The following is an 18,687-nucleotide window of genomic DNA, read 5'->3' as shown; positions in this document are numbered from 1 at the left end:
AGATCACTCTATTAAGTGTATTAAACATTTTACTTATTCATTTTTAAAGATACATAAAAATTCGTTATGGATTTGTGGATATGTTCTGATGGCTCAGACAGTGAAGAATCTGCCTGGAGCTCAGGAGACCTGGGTTCGATCCCTGGGTCAGGAAGATCCCCTGGAGAAGGAAATGGCAACATACTCCAGTATTCTTGCCTGGAGAATTCCATGGACAGAGGAGCCTGGCGGGCTACAGTCCATGGGGGTCACAGAGTCGGACACAACTGAGTGACTTTCACTTTTTTCTGAGTGTATTCAACCAGTGCTTTGCTTATAAACATTTACATTCTTTTCAAACCCCTGTTGTTACAGACAGGGCTATAGTAAACACTGTTCTGTCAGTATATGATCTTACTTTTAGTGGTGTATCTTTGGAATAGATTCCTAAAAGTGGGATTACTCACTAAGTCACAGGTAAATGCTTGTGTTGTTTTACTAGGTTGACAAATTCCCTCCGCGTGGGATACCATCACTTTGTATTCCCATCAACAGAGCTGCTTGTTTTCTAACAGGCTTGTGTAGAGATAGTGTTGAACATTAGGATTTTTTCAGTCTTATAGATAAGAAGTCATATATTGTGTAGTTTTAGTTTGTATTTCTCTTATATGCAAGTGCTTTTTCACATTTTCAAAAGCCAGTTGCTTTCTTTCTCTAAATGCTGTTCATATCACTAGGCTATATTTAATTAGAGCTGTTGGATTTTTCTATTTTTTAGAATCTCTTTACACATTAGGGACAGTCATCATTTATCTCTGACAAAATATCCAATTACTTTTCTTGTTTGTCATTAATATTTTATCTTTGTTTATAGTGATTTTTTACCATGAAAAATCATCTTTATGATATCAAATTTTTAAATCTTTCCATTGATTACTTCTGGATTTTAAATTAGGAGACTGTTAAATATCAAATGTTATTATTGTTAAATATTACATTTAAAAACTGATTCTTCGGTGAATTCCATTTCCCTGGTTAAGAAGGAATTCAGTTTATGGAGGAATTCATCCATGTTTTCTTTTTACCTCTTGGATTATTTGAGGTTTTTTTACACTTAGAATTTATCTGTTAGGGTGTGAAGAATAGATTCATTTCACTCCCCATATGATTATCTAGTTAAACTAATCATCTTCTAGCCCACTGATTTGGGATGGTACTTTTATCATATACTCAATGTCCATATGCAGTTGGGTAATCTCCTGAGTTTTCTGTTGTTTTATGGTGGTTTCTAAGTCTTTTCATGTGCCAGTAACAAACCATTTTTATGTGTCAGTAATAAACTAATGCCTTTTTTAGAGGTTTTTATTTCTGGTAAGTTTATCTCCATCTTTCCAATCACTATTCTTCTTTTTTAGAGTTTTCCTGACCTTTCTTGTTTACGTTCCTGAAAGATTTTAATCCAATGAATTTTAGAAACAACGTTATCAGTTTTGGGGGAAAAGAAACATGATGTATTTTTTATTGAGATTACATGAAATTTATTAATTAATTCAGGCATAACTGACATCTTTATAATGTTTAGTTTTCTGCTCCAGGAATAGTGTATTACTTTCCATTTGCTTAAGTCTACTTTTTTTTTTTTAATGTTTCAGGAGTATTCGAGAGACTAAAAAGATTAAATATTTTTAAAAAATACTTTGTACATTTTAGGTTATGGTTTATACCTAAAAATTGTATTATTCATTTTTGGCAATTGACATGGGATTCTTCACTTCCATGGTAACATCTAAACACTTTTTTCTTATATATGAAGACTAGAGATTTTTAAATATTAAATTTAAAAATGGATTCCTTGGTGAATTCCATTTTTTTTTAGTTTTCCAAATATATACTTACATTATCTTCAAATAGTAGTTTCACTTTAACCTTTCCAATTCTTACGGCTATATTTGATTTCTGTTGCTCACCTGATGACTGTTACCAGTAACACAGTGCCCAGAAGTTGTGGAGATTGTGATCATCCTTATCTTGTTTCTGACTTTCTCATTTAAGCATCAAGTGATTCTATAAAGTAGATTCCATATTTTGTAATGATTTCTCTATCCCTATTAACTTGATCTTGTCTATGTCCATCCCTATGTCTCTGTCTCTTTACCTATACCTATGTGTATACCGATACCTGTACAGTTGGCCCTTGAACAATGTGCAAGGATTAGGGACACCAACTCTCTGTGAAGTAAAAACATCTGAGTATAGTATGTAGTCACCACCCTGTATACACAGTTCCTTTATATTCAAGGATATAACCAATCAAGCTTCTGTGGTACTGTGGGAGTCACCACTGAAAAAAAAAAATCTACATATAAGTTGACCTGGGCAGTTCAAACCTGTGTTGTTCAAGGGTAAACTGAATATAATTCCATAAAACCCCATTTTATTGAGGTGATTTTTAACATGAATGACTTTGACTTAATATGGCCAAATGCTTTTTCTGCAACTATGGAGATAATCATATTATTCTCTTCTTAACTCTATTATACTGATGAAGCATATTAATGGATTTTCTAAGTACATTACATTTCGGAATAAACCCCATTTAGTCATGGTGTATTGTTGAAAAGATTTTACTAGAATTTTGTTTACTACAACCTTATTGAAGACTTCTTCACGTTCATATACATAAGTGTTGTGCGCTCTCTCTCCTGTTACTCGTTATCGTAGACAGACTTTATATAATACTATATCCCTCTCTGGAGACCATCCTATTGTCTTCGCTCTACAGGTAATTGTGTTTTCAGTACCTTGCTTCATTTCAAGGTATCCCAAATCTCTGTGGTTGTCCAAATCTTATTTTCTGGCAAATTTCTAAGGAAGGGGTTTTGTGATAATGTTCTCTGACTCCTTGGATTCACAAACCATTTCTCTGAAACTTTAGTCCATAAAGATCAGTTTAGCTGTATTTAAAACCCTTGGTTCATATTTTCTTTCTTTGAATATCTTATATATGTTACTTAATTGTCTCCTAGTATAAAACATGGTTGATGCAAGTGACACAACTTTTTTGCCTACTGACCAAATTATATTATTTATTTTTCAAGTTCAGTAGTTTAACTAGAATATGTTATGGGGTTGTTCATTCTAGGCTTTCTCCTGTGTAAAATTATCATGTGTAATTTTAGATCTTTTTGCTTGTCTTCATGTTATTTTAGAACATTTTCTTATTTTGGGTTTGTTTTGTTCCATTGCCTGGTTTTCTTATTTGGGGAAAACTATTTTAAGTATGTTGAATCAGCTTTTCCTATCTCTGCATTTATTTTTCTTGAATTCTTTTCTTTCCTTCTTTCTTAATATATCAACATTCTTCCTTTTTATCTGGTATTTTTCCTAAAGATTTTCTTTATGAGATTCATTCAGTCTTAATTTCTGAAATGATTTTGCTTGTTACATCTCTTTTTATATCTTTCTTTTCTTGAAACATGTTATTAAAGTTTTCTAATCCTGACATATGTTCTTTCATAGTTACAAATTTTTCTTAATTTTCTTTATCATGTTTTGGAATATTAGGTTACTGTTTGGAATATTAGGTTACTGTTTTTATGTGTTTACTGGGCATTGTGTTTTTTGTTTCTTTTCTTTCTTTTTTTTTTTTTCCTGCAGGTAGTGTTGCTATGTCTGTATTCTTTTTTTTTTTTACATATTAAATTTGTATAGGATTGGACCACAACCCTCTTTTGTTGCCCATCGTTAATTCAGATAAGCATTTCTTTGTATTAGAGAGAGTTTTGGAACAAAATAACTTTTCTAGCTACATATCTCTAGCACTGCCTCTTCTCTCATGTTTATGAAGTGATTTAAAAACTGGTCTCATATATTTGAGATCTACTTTCTCCCTTTGTTCATTTTTACCTAGGCTTTTTCTTTTGTCCTGATTGCTCTTGCAAATTCTGTTTCCAAAAGTTACTCTTTACTGAGGGGCATATAATACATGTTGATACCTAAAAGGCAAACTGATCAAAGATTTAAGAATGTGATTCTCTTATTAATTAAAATATATAATACTGGTATTCAAGAAGGAAGGTAACTGAATTTTGGAATATGGAAACAGGTATTGTGTTCTATGAGATGTTGTTTATCTTAGTTACATACAAATCTGCACATATATTCTTGACACCAATAATCAAATGGCATTTTATGGGTTTTAGACTAGATTGGGTGTGTTCAGGGTGGTATTGCTGTAGATGAGTTTTATGGATTTCAGGAGGAACAACAACAGTAACAACTAAAAAAATGAAGTTTGAGCTTATTCTAACTCAGATTTCTTAATAATTTAAAAACCAAGTGGTCACAGTGCACATATATTACAAAATGATTTCATGAACAGTTTCGGTGAAATTAGATAGTCCCTGTGCTTCAACATATTTAGCACTGCCTTGAATTAATTAAAGGTACTGTGATTCCAAGTGACTATTAATTTACTGAGTAAACTGAACAAGTTAAATTAAATAAATGGACAAATTAAGTTATTAACAGAACAATGTGCTGATTGCTAGATCACTCTATTTTTGATGGCTGTTTCCTTTTCCCTTGATCTATAATAACTTCATTTTTGTATCATTCACTCCTGTATTTTATTGTTTCCATCTTTCATTAACAAAGTCCTGTTTTTAAAGGTTGAAATGATCTTATCTTCTTGGCAAATAGCTTGTATTTTTTGTTGTCTTTTTCAGGGGCCCTGTGAAATCTCGACGTTCACATTCAGACTCCAGCTGCATTCATATTTGGCCATAATTCACACAGAAGAAAGGTGAAGAAGTTAATATGATTAACACAGGTAAGAGGTAAAATGATAGTAGGAAAATTCTAAATAACACTTTTAATTGAACCTATACCACTTCCCCCACATTATGTTTAGGAACTCTGGTAGAGTTCCAGAAATGTTACCCTTTCCTCAAATGTTTTATATTCCCGGTGTCTATAAATCCATCTGTTTGGGGCTGAATTTCATGCCCCCTCCCCAAATGTATATGCTGCCACCCTAACCCCCAGTACCTCCATAACTCCTTTACTGCCTTTGGAGATAAGGCATGATTACATAACTGCCTTTGGAGATAAGGTTTTTCAAAAGGTAATTAAGTTAAAATGCAGTCTTTAGGATACACCCTAATGCAAATATGGCATGTATTCTTTTAAAAAGAGGAAATTTGGACAAAGATGGAAGGAAGGCACAGCGAGAAGAGAAGAGGGCTGTCTGCAAGCTAGGGGAAAAGGCCCCAGAGGAAACCAGACCTGCTCACACCTTGATCTTGTGCTTCCAGACTGCAGAACTGTAAGCAAAGTTTCTGTTGTTTAGACCGTCCAGTCTGTAGTGTTTCACTGCTGCAGCCTGAGTAGATGAAGACACCCTCTTTATAACAGACAGTCTTTGTTGGTTTTCTGTTATATCATTGTTTCCAAGAGGCTTTTACTCTATCGGTCGAAGCTGCAATATACATACTCATCCACTTGTGTTGTTGGTGTTATTTTTGGCCCTTTATCAAAGGATTTATCTTGGATCTTTTAGAGGAATCAGTGTTTTAAGTCTTCCTTCAGTGATGCAAAGGTGTCTCCATTTTCTTCAGATGAATTCTCCTTTTCTTAGGTGCATTCCACGTTGTTGCCATGGTTGCACCTCTGTAAGTACAACTGAGGGCCTGATGTGCTGCAAGTTACCCTCTGCTCAGTTTAATATTGGACATGTACTTAAAGACATGAACTGTGGGATACAAATAAGAGATAATACATGTAATACATGTAAAGTACCTAACAAGCCTGGTACATAGTAAGCATTTGTATATTTTGGTTATTATTATTTTTTGTTATTCCTGTATCTTCTAAGCCAGTTACCCGTAAAAGCCCTTAAACTGACTGAAAGTTTAATACCTTGATTTTTTTCATACCTCAAGCTGATTTTGAGCATTGGAGCCTATTTCCAGAGTATCAGAATGTAAGATCTGTTACAGAATAATCATTTTGAAGATGAACAACACAGTTTGCATTTCCTGTTACTAAGCCTGGTTAGGCTTCAAACAGATTTTAAATTGCCACTTAAGAACCTTTTCCCTTAGTTTTTGCAAATAGTTTTCCTATTATTTTCCAATCTGTGCCACAGTTTATTTTATAGTTGAAGCTTTTCTGTGTTTATATTCATAGATTTAGATAACTGACCAGGAACAAACACATTTTACCATGACTTGATTAGCTACTCTGCCCTTCCATTGTTTAGTATTCTTTACTTCAAATGATCATATCTGATTGGAAAAACTGCCAGATTTTCAATAGCTTCTTCCTCTGAGTAATGTTTGTTTTGGAAAAAATCTGCAACAGTAACAGGATAGCAATCATTCCATGCACTTGGCAGGTTAAGGGCTCATACAGCATTTTGCCCAACTCATTATTACATCCATATCTATGCAGATGATTAAAAACAACCAAGCAACTAACACAGCCCTCCCCTAAATAAAAACAGTAACAAGACAGGCATTTAAAAATCCATCTTGCTGGAGCCATTTCCCATGAGATCCTGTCAAAAATAAGAGCAGGTCTAACTTCCTTGTCAGACTTCTGGAGAACTCTGGAGATCCAAGGAACAGAGTTTGGAAACTACTGCCCTCTGTCAAGAATTAAGTAGAATTCCCTTTTGCCACCAAGTCTAGTACTCTTTCCAAAGATGAATCTTAAAACAACCTGCCAGAGCTCAGCAGTAGAGGTGTAGAACCAGCAGAAATTGTGACAGGTTTGGTGTTAAATGTTTGGAGGTGATATCTAATTTCAGTTCTATTTAAGGTCACTCGTATGCACAAGAATCAATAGAAGTTTCTGTACCTGAGTTTCTGACTATATTATTTGCATGCTTTTTATTAGCTGGATTTAGTCTCTCCGGGAGGGACTACTTTAATAAATTTCTTTCATTTGGGTGGCAGATTAAGTATTGAGAAGACTGATGTGTTAGGATCATAAAACAAGACATTGGCTAAGAAATCATGTTTCTGATGGATTTACTCCGAAATAAACTTGAACCATTTCACCTGTGCTTGTTTATGTCAAGTACAGCTAGTGCCTTAAATGTGAGTGACATGGTCTTTTCTCATTAGCTGGTTCTGTTGTCCAGGAGATCAAGTCAGAAGAGAGTGAACAGCTGAACTATCGCAAGGATAGTGTGTACAGGAGATGCAATTTTTCATATCTGGTAATGTGTACAGTACTAGTGCTAACAACTATTTATTATGCATTATTTAAAATGTAATTGGTGCTGACACATGGTACTGTCTTTCCTTAGGCAAAGTGAGAAACATAAAATTGTCATTGGTAAGAGCCAAAGTCTTGCTAGAATAGAGGACCAGGTAGGCTGATTTATTGATTTATTATGGAGAGAGGAAACCTACAAAGACAGAAATTCCAAATCCTTTAACACCAGCATGATGATGTTTCATGTCTATCTCATGTGAACAAAATGATTGTGGACCTGTGGGCCCTACTGAAAATTAGTGTCCCTTTCCAAGTTTGCCATAGTACCCTACTTCTATTCTTATTTAGTGTCATTTCTCTGCATTTAACCACAAATATAGGGATACTATCTCCCTGTATGCTATTAAAATGCAATTCATGAGAAAAGATAAGACTCTGGGGGGACACTGCTAATACTTTTATTCCCATAGTCATGTGAAAATTCAGTCTAGCTTGGAAGATCCAAATACCCTCTTAGAGACTTTGGCTGGCAGAATTCAGTGGCAGATGAGAACAGAGGAAGGTCATGGCAGCAACTCCTGAGATGGGTGGAGGCAGATTTCAGTAAGTCACGGCCTTCACAGTGGAATGTGAGCCCCTCCAATGCCAAGGCCCTGACTTACTCACTTTTATATACTCAAGGCCCTACGTTTAATAAATTTACAGTGAATAAATGAGCAACTGATAATGGATTATTGTTGGAAGTAGTTGCTAATGCAGGGAGAGGTAATAGGATGGAAAACAAGAATAAGGCAACGAGGAGCACACTGAGCTCACGTTGGCCCTAAGTGTTCAGAAGGAAATCAGGACCCGGTAGGAACTGCTGAGTCCGTTGTGATTTTTCTGTGGAACCAAAGTTGACCCTAAAGTGAGGAGCAAAAAGAGGGAAATTATGGCCAAAGGAGAAAGAGGCACTTTCATCTGGTTAAGAGGACCCTATACTTCTGTATAGTGTTGCTTTTATACATTTGCTTCCTAATGATGCTATTGCAAAAGGTATAAAAGTCTGTTTTTGTAGAATATGAAATGTGTGTCTTCATACTTACGAAAACACATAAGAAAACACGTGTGGGATCATGACAGTAATCCAAAGGATTACGTTTATTTGCAGTTAGTTGATTTTGTGTATGCGTATCTACTTGTCTGATGTGGGTTTTGTGTGTCTGTTTCTGTCTTCTATACAGTGTTACAGAGAGCATTTGTATCATGAATGAAATTAGGTTTTTACCTCCTTTTTAGCCTCAGGTGCAGTTGTGTATGTTTTAGCAGTTGATTTTGTTTTATATAAAAGGGACAATGTTTGTGAAAGTAACTTTCATGTGAACTTTGATTTTTAACTGTATTTGCAAAGTTTGCTTTTGGAATTTGTAGGGTCCTGTGTAAACCTCTGAGATAATCTCTTTATCCTGATATCCAGAGCCTAGGGGTTTCTCAAGAGTACATATGCTGAGCTTTACACTTATTTCTTTGTAGAACATGCCAGGAGTTAGGTTCTGACTATGTAGCATCTTACTTTGGTGGTAAAGAAAGAGGGAATCAACAGAAACACGCAAAGTATCTTCAAATTTTCTTTTGATTCATTTGAGGTGGTTCTTCAGCAGATTGTGGATATCCACACTCTTCAAGTGGAGGTTAAGCAATTTATTGCTTACATATTTAACTCCCTTTTCCTCTTGCTCTAAAATACTCTTGAAAAATATACAAACCTTTAGGCTCCTAAGTTAATTTTATCTATTTCTCTGATTGGCAAATCCCAATGAAGACAAAAGATACGCCCCTGTATAAAGGCTATGCGTTGAATCCCAAGTACTGATCTATAGAGTGTAAGTCAGTTTTCTTGCCCTCCAGTAGTGCCTGGAATGTTTCACTTGTCCTTACAAATCCATTTCTGGGCACATTTTTTAAAAGTGAAAAAAATATTTTTTAAAGGTAAATCTCTTATATTCTGAGGAAGCACATGGAAATCTGAAGAAAACATACCTGAGGATTCCTCAAATTTTAATCACCTTTTGCTTGTGTATTCAAAAAGAAAAAAAACAATCATTCTGAAAATGAATTCCACACACAGATTCCATGCAAGGCTGGTGCAGCCTGGGGGACCCAGCTGTAAATTCACACTTTAGACCTCAGCCCTTTTGCGAGAAAAGAAAGGAATGGCTAGCATTCTCAGTACCACCTTGACTGTGTGTCCCTGTCCATTCCCTTGTGTGCTAGGATCCGATGTGAAAGCTGAGGAACTCGGGTCTGAAAATTCGACAGCGTGTTCCGAAAGAACAGCTTCCTCCCCTAGCTGTTCTCCACCGAGTGGTGGTGCCGCACAGCCTCGACTTCTCTGTGCACAGATGGTAGCACAGCAGAGAAGGAGAAATGCAACAATTTCCTAAGCCCTCGGGTTGTTTTGGAAGCTTGGGCGCTCTATTGCCTCTGATCATCTCCAAACCCGGAGATTGCCTGGGACAAGTCTCATCTCTAGCATTTACTTCCTCGCCTCGCCAGCTGCCACTGGCGCCCCCAAGCGCCACGCTCGAGCCCTTTTCTGAACCTCTTTCCCACCGAAGCAAAGGAGACCTGGCGAGCCTCCGGGTCTCCCAGGAAAGGCTTTGCATATAATTGCCAGAGGCTAAGAGGCAGAAAGCAGAACCTCAGAGACTCCCTCGCCCGCAGTTCATTCCTATCTGGGATTTCCTCTTTGCAAAGGAGGAGTTGCCTAGGATGATAAAGATGCCCGTAGAACTGTGCGGTTCAGAGCTCAGGTCCCCAGCCTCTATTCCTCCCGCTCCTCAAAGACAGAGACAAACAGCTATTTGTGTGGTGGGGAGGGGGTCTGTAGGGTGAAGGAGGAGGAGACGAGAAAGTGCCAAATGCCTCTTGGTAGCGTGGTGGGACTTTCTTTCCCCCTTCTCTGATGCTCTTCTTCCCAAAGCCCCATCTGGATCGGTTACACACTCCCTGGTGCACCAATACAGTGCCAGCCTCACACATCCTCTGGGAGGCACAGGCTAAAACCCAACGTGAGTGTACATAGACCATTAACGCCCAGATGCTCATTTTCCTTAACCTTCTGTCGGGCTTTTCTAGGGCTCCTCTAGGAGTCAGGGACTGGAGGTGGGTTGGGGAACCCATGGAAGGGTGCTGGCAGTCCTGAACCGCGGTGGCAGTTCGACCCTCTTCATTTCCACATTTGCCCTCCGTTTGTTGGCAAAGGCTTTTCCACCCTCTGGTGCGGTTGGTTGTCAGGAATTAGGAGTCCGCCTGTTACTCTAGGGGTAAATCCCATCTTCTCAGTTGCTGTTCGGTGGAAGGGTAGTGGGAGGGGGCGAGGAGAAGCCTAAGGGGAAGCCTCAGAAGGAAAAGCCGCAAGAAAAAGAGAAAGGGGGCGGGCGGGGACGTGGGGGTGATAGAAACGGTTTTAGTCTTTGTCACTCTTAAACTGGGGGCGGAGGGAACACCCCCCCAACTACCCGGCTGTGAGAAGCTATAAAAAGCAAAGGGGGCGGCGGTGAGAGAGCAGACGCAGCGAGGGAGACCGCGCGGAGCGCAGGGCAGCTCCCGGGGCAACGCAGCATCCCTGGCAGCGCTTGGCTGCGGGCTGGTTGAACACCGCTTCGGGCGACTTTGCATGCGCGTGGGAAACCTTAGCTGGCCTCTGATCTCCAGGGTCCGGTCTGGGGGCGGTTCCTGATCTCCCATATTAGTGCCCGCTAACTTTGAAAAGGAGGACTTTAGTCCCGCAGAGGTTGAGACCTAAGAGGTAGAGAAGGAAGAGAGGAGAGAAAACGCAACTGAGGCCGAAGGAGAACGAACTCATGTGGACCTCCTGAGCAGTTAAGAGGAGGACTGGACCTCTGAGAGCCGAGGCAGAACCTCGGAGGAGGTGTGGGCAAGGAGCAACGGAAGCGGTGCGGTCCGTGGGGCTGGGTCTGCTTGCACCTCGGGTCACGCCTCCTTGGCGAGAAGGCGCCTCGCCTTTGATTGCTTCCAGTTACTGCAGAACTTCCTGCCCTGGCGGAGAAGCGGGTCTTGCTTGGGTCGCGCTTACTCCGGGTCTGAGGCTTGAGACTGAGTTCATACGGTGCTGGGCCCCCAAAGCCAAGTGGGGTTGGGGGAACAGAGTCTGCGAGTCCCGGCGCCCCGAGTGCAGGGCCCCGTGTTGGGGTCCTCCTTCCCATTTGTATCCGCATCCTTGCGGGCTTTGCGCCTCCCCGGGGGACCCCTCGCCGGGAGATGGCCGCATTGATGCGGGGCAAGGACTCCTCCCGCTGCCTGCTCCTACTGGCCGCGGTGCTGATGGTGGAGAGCTCACAGTTCGGCAGCTCACGGGCCAAACTCAACTCCATCAAGTCCTCTCTGGGCGGGGAGACGCCTGCCCAGGCCGCCAATCGATCTGCGGGCACTTACCAAGGACTGGCTTTCGGCGGCAGTAAGAAGGGCAAAAACCTGGGGCAGGTAGGAAAATACCCCCAATACACTCTTCAACCAGAAGAGGTAGGGACCGGGGCTCTTGGGCACTTCATTTGACTTAGCCCACACGGAGTGCGCCCCCAGGTGTGGCGCACAGGATAGCTGGGGAGGGGTTCCCAGATGCACGATTGCGCTGGTGGGGATGGCTGTGTGGGTGTGAGTGCTGGAGGATATGGAGCGGGCGGGATGGATAGGGGATAGGGTACTTTGTCATTTCTGTTTTGGGATATGGGCATGTACGGAGCCCTAGTGAGTACCGATGGGGAAAATGGGCAGGACGATCCTTCTCCGCATTTAACACAGCGGATGTCGAGGATGCTGTTACTAGCTAACACACAGCAACTATTGGGTGTCAGGTATTGTTCTACGAGTTTTCCATATATTTAATCTTCACCACCCTATGAGCTTGGCGCTGTTATTATGCCTTCCCTGCAAATGAGGAAACTTAGGCAAGGAGTAGAAGCTATTTGCCCAAGGCACACACTTAGTGTAGGTGGCAGAGCGGGATTCCAATTCGGACAGTCTGAGTCCAGTTTCTGGGCTCTTATCCCATGCACTTTACAATCCGAAGGGAAAATTTACCGTTTTTCAGGTTCTCCTTCCTTCTCAGTTCCGTGAAGTTAGGTCACATACAGAAAACCTCAGTACCCGTGCATTTCTCCCGTCTGGATATAAATCATCCCAGAGGAAACAAAATAATGAGCTGACAGAGGTAGTATCAGGTGCGGAGGACCAGGGTACCTGGGACATAGCCAGGAGAACTCCCGAGGTATGTTTTCCAGTGAAAACTTTGCCGAGCATCTTTGTCTCTCTGTCACACAGGCAGACAGGGAGATTGACAGTCATGCAAGTAGTTACACAAACAGACACAGAGAGAAGAGCTCGCATGCTCCACGCGGCACCCGCTGTGGCCAGCACACAGCAGCCAGGAAAGGGGGCCCTGTGGGCACTGGGAACCACTACAGCTCCCCCTTCCGCTCCTTTTGTGGGAAGCCAAGACTGAGAGCCAGTTTGCCCAGCAGCACCGGCACCTCACACAGCCCAACTGTCAACTCATAAAGGCAGCTCATTGCCTCACAGATTGTGGGTTTCCTCGTTTTACGAGAGGAGCCTGCTGCAGCTGCTGTGCGCGCTCTCAGCAGCGTCTTCCACTGCCCATGCCCGCAGCGCAGGCGTCAGGGTGAAGATTGACAGCCAAGCCCGGTCTTGGAGGGACCACAGGGAAGAGTCTGCTCTGCTTGGCCCCCTACTGCCCTCTCACGGGGAGAGTTTTGCTAGTTCTACAGTTCCAGAATGCTTCCTGGGTTCTGAAATGTCAAACATTTCAGCTCTCCTCTGAAAGGAAAACAAAGTCTGCAAACACAGGATTCTTTTTAATGACTCAGGGGAAATAAGAAACTATACATCTGCATACACACCACAGGCATACATGTCCTGTGCATATTCTCACACATGTGCACACACCTCCATCCACACTTACAAGACCATTCTCATTGCTCTTTTCTCCTCGTTAGGAAATGCTCTGCCGTTTTCAATAGGAACTGACAGCATTCTCTTAGAAACCCATCACACAATGGGTCAAAGCTTACAGAGAAAGGGTGCGCTCAGTCCAAATCATCTGACTTTCTCCCCTAATGTTACTGACTTCAAATTCCACCTTATCAGTTGTTGAAAAGAGCCGTGTTGAGTTCAGCCAAGAACAGAGGGATGGACCCAGTAATCTTTGAGGTTCCTTTTGATTCTAATCTATGTACATTCTGTGAATTTCTGTAAAGAAGTTTAAAAGCTTCTGACACCATGGGCCCCAACACCTAATGTTGCTCAGTCAAATTATCAGTTATACCAGTACTACCACTAGCCATAGGGTTATATGGGCTAGACTGTGGGATCCATCTAAAAACCTGGCTTATCACTTATGTGTTGATATCAATCCATACACAAATACGTTTGCTTATTTTTCTATCTCTCCAAATTTCTGCTCCTTAAAGAGGATTTGAGTTATGTTGCATGTCTTCAAATTGAAGATTTCTTTTATACATCAGTTGAAGTTCCTTTTTTTTTTTTTTTTGAGTTGAATATCTTTTATGCTCTCCATATCTTAGTGGTTCAATGGAATATATTTCATTATATTCACTTAATTGTAATACAGGATCCTTAAAAATTGACATCGGATTTGTGAGAAAATTGTAACATATTAGAGACAGTGGGAACATGGAATGAAACACTGAGTTGAATCACAGGAAGATAGCTGGAAAATAAAATTATTATCTTTTGTATATTCTGGCTTTGCACTTGTTTATCGGGTGGTCTAAAATGTGTACTGCTGTGAAGGAACAAATAGAAAAAAAAACTGTTTCTTATAGAGGTAGAGGAATTCTTTGAATACTTATGGACCTCTTTATCTTCTTACTTCCACTTCTTATGTGGTTACCAAAAATTTTAGCACTCTTATTTTCAACAGTGGAATGGAAATTAGAAAGATTGTTCCAAACGGAAGAGGCCACATCCTTTTATGGAGAAAAACTACAAATAAAATTCAGTTGAGCTGAATTTTTATCCATCACAAAATAATTGATTGAGAAAATTTGTAAGTAAAATGCCAACTGTCAAAACTAATTATATAGTGTCATTTTGAGGCCTAATATGTCTGTCTCCCATCCTCAGTCTTTGATTGATGATGTTCTGTCAATCAGTCACTGACTTAGTCCGACTAAGAGTCGTGTTCGACTCTTTGCGACCCTGTGGACTGTAGCCCGCCAGGTTCCTCTGTCCGTGGGATTTTCCAGGCAAGAATACTGGTGTGTGTTGCCATGCCCTCCTCCAGGGAGTCTTCCCAACCTAGGGATTGAATCCAGGTCTCCCGCACTGCAGGTGGATTCTTTACTGTCTGAGCCACCAGGGAAGCCCTGAACAGTAAAGATACAGGGACCAGAGACTATAAGATAAAACCTCAAGTATGAGTGTCAGAAACTTAGTCTTTAGTCTTCTTTTCCTTAAGTGAAAGTTGAATGATTGTCTACTTTTCCTGATTTATTTTCATAATGGAGAATAAAAATAAAAATGTTATTGCTATTGCAGAAGAAATTGTTGAAGAAATTTAATAATTCATTAATCTACAAACGTGAAAATGAGGCTAAATGGGCTCCAAGGTTTTCTTGATTCACCGTAGTCTGATGTCATATAAAGAAAATATTCTTATTTATAGGAATTCTACTTGTCCTGTCAGCAAGGTGGATTATTTGTAAATCACTTCTGGAAAAGTTGTCTTTGAATTTCAGGAAAGATTTAGAGGGTGCCCAGAGAAAATCCACTGTTCTCCAGGGATGTTAAAATTCTCATCCTTAGGTTTGTTTTCAAAGACATAGTTATGAGTTTTGATTCAAACTGCCATAGAAAGTTGAATGTCTTACTCTTCATTCAGGTGATGGAAACAGAAGTAGCAAAAATTATTTTGGTGAATTATTCATATTGTTTTAATTTGACTTTCCACTTGCATCTATTATTACTGATGGGTTTTAAAAGGTAGTATGTGTTTGTATATGTATATTGGATAAATTAGATCGTAGGACTGTAACTAGCTTATATATGAATAATTTATACATCTCAATTTATGAAGAGACTTGCAAACTTTCTAAATCAAAAGCATTATTAGACAAAATTTCAGTATCATGTGAACAAATATATTCTGTTAAGTACACTATTGCTCAACATCACCTCAGGTGTATGAGGTATCGATTTTTGCAGGCCACCTTAAAGGCAGATTTTTTTTTCAAAAAGCAATTTATAAAATCAGTTTACCCTTGAAATGAACAGTGATTTTTTTTTATATGTGAATGAGAAATCTTTTGAATGTGTTTGTAATTGCTTCTTTTAGCCTTTACTCCTTGTTTTGTTTTTTGAGACCAGCAGATTTAATTTGAACACAACGCTGTATGAATTTGAAGTATTTGTAAAACTTATGATTAGAACTGTGAAAAATAATTATATTTTAAAGGTAGAAAAGCTTCTTGGTATATGTCTCTAAAAAGAAGGTGAAATTGGTTTCATATAAATTCAGATTCCATTATTTTCTAATATAATTTGGACATTTGAGGGACAGGGGTTTGATGAAATTATGTTGTAAGAAAAGAATGCTTGAAATACACTAAAACAGAAGCTTGAGGAAGTTGGTAAGAGAACACTAATATTTTTTTCTGAATTTTCTTTAATAAAAATGCCATATCTATTTGCATGCACTCATGAAAATGCTCATTGAAAAAAACTATATATCCTATTTTCTGGAGGTGATCGCTTAACTTTCTAAAATTAGCCGTGACCTTTTTCTGAAAATCCCAGCCCAACTTTCCCCTCTTAGAGGTTAAATATTTGCTATCTCCTCTGTACTTCAGTTGACACTAAACGTAATCGGGAAAGCAAGTCATCTCTAAAATTAATTCTTTCCAAACAAACAAACAAAAATATTTGAAATACACTACACTACTTCTTTTCTTTCTTTATCGACAGTAGAGAGTTGATGGTTGACACAAGTGAACGTTACCTAGTGAATAGCAAGAAAGTATTTTAATGATAATCTAAGTGGGGACATCCATCATTTCATTTCTGTGTTAGAGAAGAGAAAGCAAAGGACAAGGTTACTTAAACTCACTCCAGCTGTGACTCTGACCTTACCATAGTCGTCTTGAGTACTCCTCTCTGATACAGACTCCTTCCCAGGATGTTTCAAATCGTATAATTTTTAAAGTAGAGAAAGCAATGTAATAGAAGGGTACCTAGGAGACTATCGTGCTTTCTTCTTCTTTTCCCTGCACAGTTATATTAAGTGTACAGTAAAATGACCTGTTAAATTACAGAGGCCTTTATAATAGTATATTTAGTATTTTAGACTCAGTCTCTTCTGGCTGTTCATTCTTTGGTATTGATGTAGCATTGAAAAGAGTTACAATCTTATTTTTGTGATTTCCTCATGGCCCTTTTAAGTCATTTTGCTTCATTATACCTCTAGTCATAAAGGTGATAAAGCTACTCCTAGTTAATTATTTAACCATTGAAAACATTTATGCAATATTTATATTCCTCTTAGAGTCATTTTTTAAAAAATCTGAAGCAACCTCCCCAAAACAAAATTAATAATAATAGATAGATTTTTGTGTCATGTAACATTGCTTTAAGATTACATAGAAATATGTTAATATGGAATGTAAAACAAAACTTTAGTATTACTGTTTAAGGAAAGCAGAAGTTAATTGTTTTTCTTCCTCTGTTCCCGCTTTACTTTCCAGGAATTAGAGAACGATATATTTTTCTCTAATAGTTGTTGTTGTTGTTTTCCAGAATAAATATAAACCATTCTCCCACACACAGAGGTCAACTGATATAAAATATGGGTGATTGTTTTTTTTTGATAGGAACATCTGTCCACAGGAGGAAAGTCAACATCCAAATATTTTAAATAGTGGCTTCCCAATGAGTCTCTCATGTTAACAGTTTTGGGTTACTGCCCACTTCTTTGGGTTCAAAACAAGAAAGGAAGACCATGAGTAACACCAACGTCTAATCAGAGTCCTTAGGGACAGTTCATCCTGTAAATCCTTGTCTTTGTAATGGTAAATTAAATCAGAAACCATTGAGGCAGAAGAGATTTCAATATCAGATATAAACTGACGTATTTTAACTCAGTTTATGCAGCACTAAAAACAGAATTAGTATTTTAACTTTTATCCACAACCAGTGAACCTGATTAGGATACTACGTTTGTGGGATTTTAATAGTAGCTTGGATTTATCTATGTGCTTCAATGTAGGAATAAAATCAGCAAAACAGAAAAGTAGTAAATATTTTAATAAGTTACTTATCTCTTTTCCACAGTCAGATAAAAGGGACAAATGTGCATCAGATATCTTTTGAAATATATTGCAGGGTCTAATTTAATTGGTTGATTCTACTTAAGTATTATAATTTTGGTACATACAATAGCTTAAATTTAAATATTTCATTATCATACAACGTTTTAGCTATCCCACCCTGTCTAAAGCAAGCAAATAAATAAAAGCAGTGAATGAATATGAAAATTAATTAGAAAAACAAAGCATTACAATTAGGGAGAGAGACTTTTTTAAGTGTTAGATTTATCCAAATATCTCGTAAAAATTTTAGCTCTCCATGTTATGCTTTATCATGTAGAATAAGAATGTCCTTCCCAGGACTGGAAGACAAGAGTGGCTTTCCGATATCATTTTCTTAAATTGGCTTGCAAGTTGGTATAGCACACATTAAATTATAGTAAGAGGTTCCATTTGTTACTTATTTACTCTGCCAGGCATTGCTTCAAAAACTTCATTTGAATTAATTTTTTTCATTCTCTCAGTAGCCCTTTGAAGCGAGTAAGTCCTAATATTGCCCTTCTTTTTATAAATGATGAAGCAATAATTCTCCTGGGACACAGAGGGGTTTTGCCATTTGTACCAGTCACACAGCAGTAGGTGCAGAAAGCCACAACATGGACCTAAGTGATGTAGTGTTAGAGCCTGAATAGTTACCTACCAGGCTGCGCTGCCACAGTGTCCAGCCAAATAAGACATGGGTACACTATCTATATAATAGAGAGTTAAGAGGAGACATGGACCTTTATTTTATTCTTCCCTATTCTATTTTCGACTCACACAGGTATGACTCTAGGTTCATTAAAAACCATAGCAAAACCCAAACCCAAACCATCAAGCAGTTGATGCCAACTGCTACTCTGAGTAGCCAGAGTATGAGAATAGTTTATGGACTCAAAAGCAGGCACATAGTAGTGTCATCTCTGCCTTTACTTGCCTCCCTGCCAGAGAAAATTCACTAACACACGCATGCACACACACACACACACACACCCTCTTTCTTTCTCCTACTCTTCTCCATTAAATTATTGCATTGCCGCGAGTAGAAAGGAACGCTATTGCATAAATCCTACTTTGCTCTCCGTAACCACCACACAGTACCCAC

The 18,687-nt window shown here is 38.9% G+C and overlaps 1 protein-coding gene across 6 annotated transcripts in view; it reads left to right on the top strand.

The window, feature by feature from the left end:
• The window catches only part of DKK2 (dickkopf Wnt signaling pathway inhibitor 2), a 605,998-nt gene that overhangs the window by 471,116 nt on the left and 116,195 nt on the right, over positions 1-18,687 (top strand). For 5 of the 6 annotated variants that reach the window (XM_086406962.1, XM_086406961.1, XM_086406965.1 and 2 more), the window contains 2 exons: positions 4,707-4,810; positions 5,174-5,305. Coding sequence is in view for 1 of the 6 variants with exons in the window: in XM_086406960.1 (XP_086263086.1) it covers positions 11,467-11,688 (222 nt within the window). In the remaining 5 variants the exon portion in view is untranslated. Of the gene's footprint in view, positions 1-4,706; positions 4,811-5,173; positions 5,306-10,751; positions 11,689-18,687 lie in introns of those variants that run through there. The other variant, XM_086406960.1, reaches the window with a different exon arrangement.

This window comes from Bos grunniens, chromosome 6 (genome assembly GCF_055505025.1).
Source record: "Bos grunniens cultivar Pamir isolate PY7600 chromosome 6, Bosgru_T2T1.0, whole genome shotgun sequence".
Taxonomy (NCBI): Eukaryota; Metazoa; Chordata; class Mammalia; order Artiodactyla; family Bovidae; genus Bos; species Bos grunniens.
Note: the sequence above shows the minus strand (reverse complement) of the source record. Positions and strands in the feature narration are given on the sequence as shown.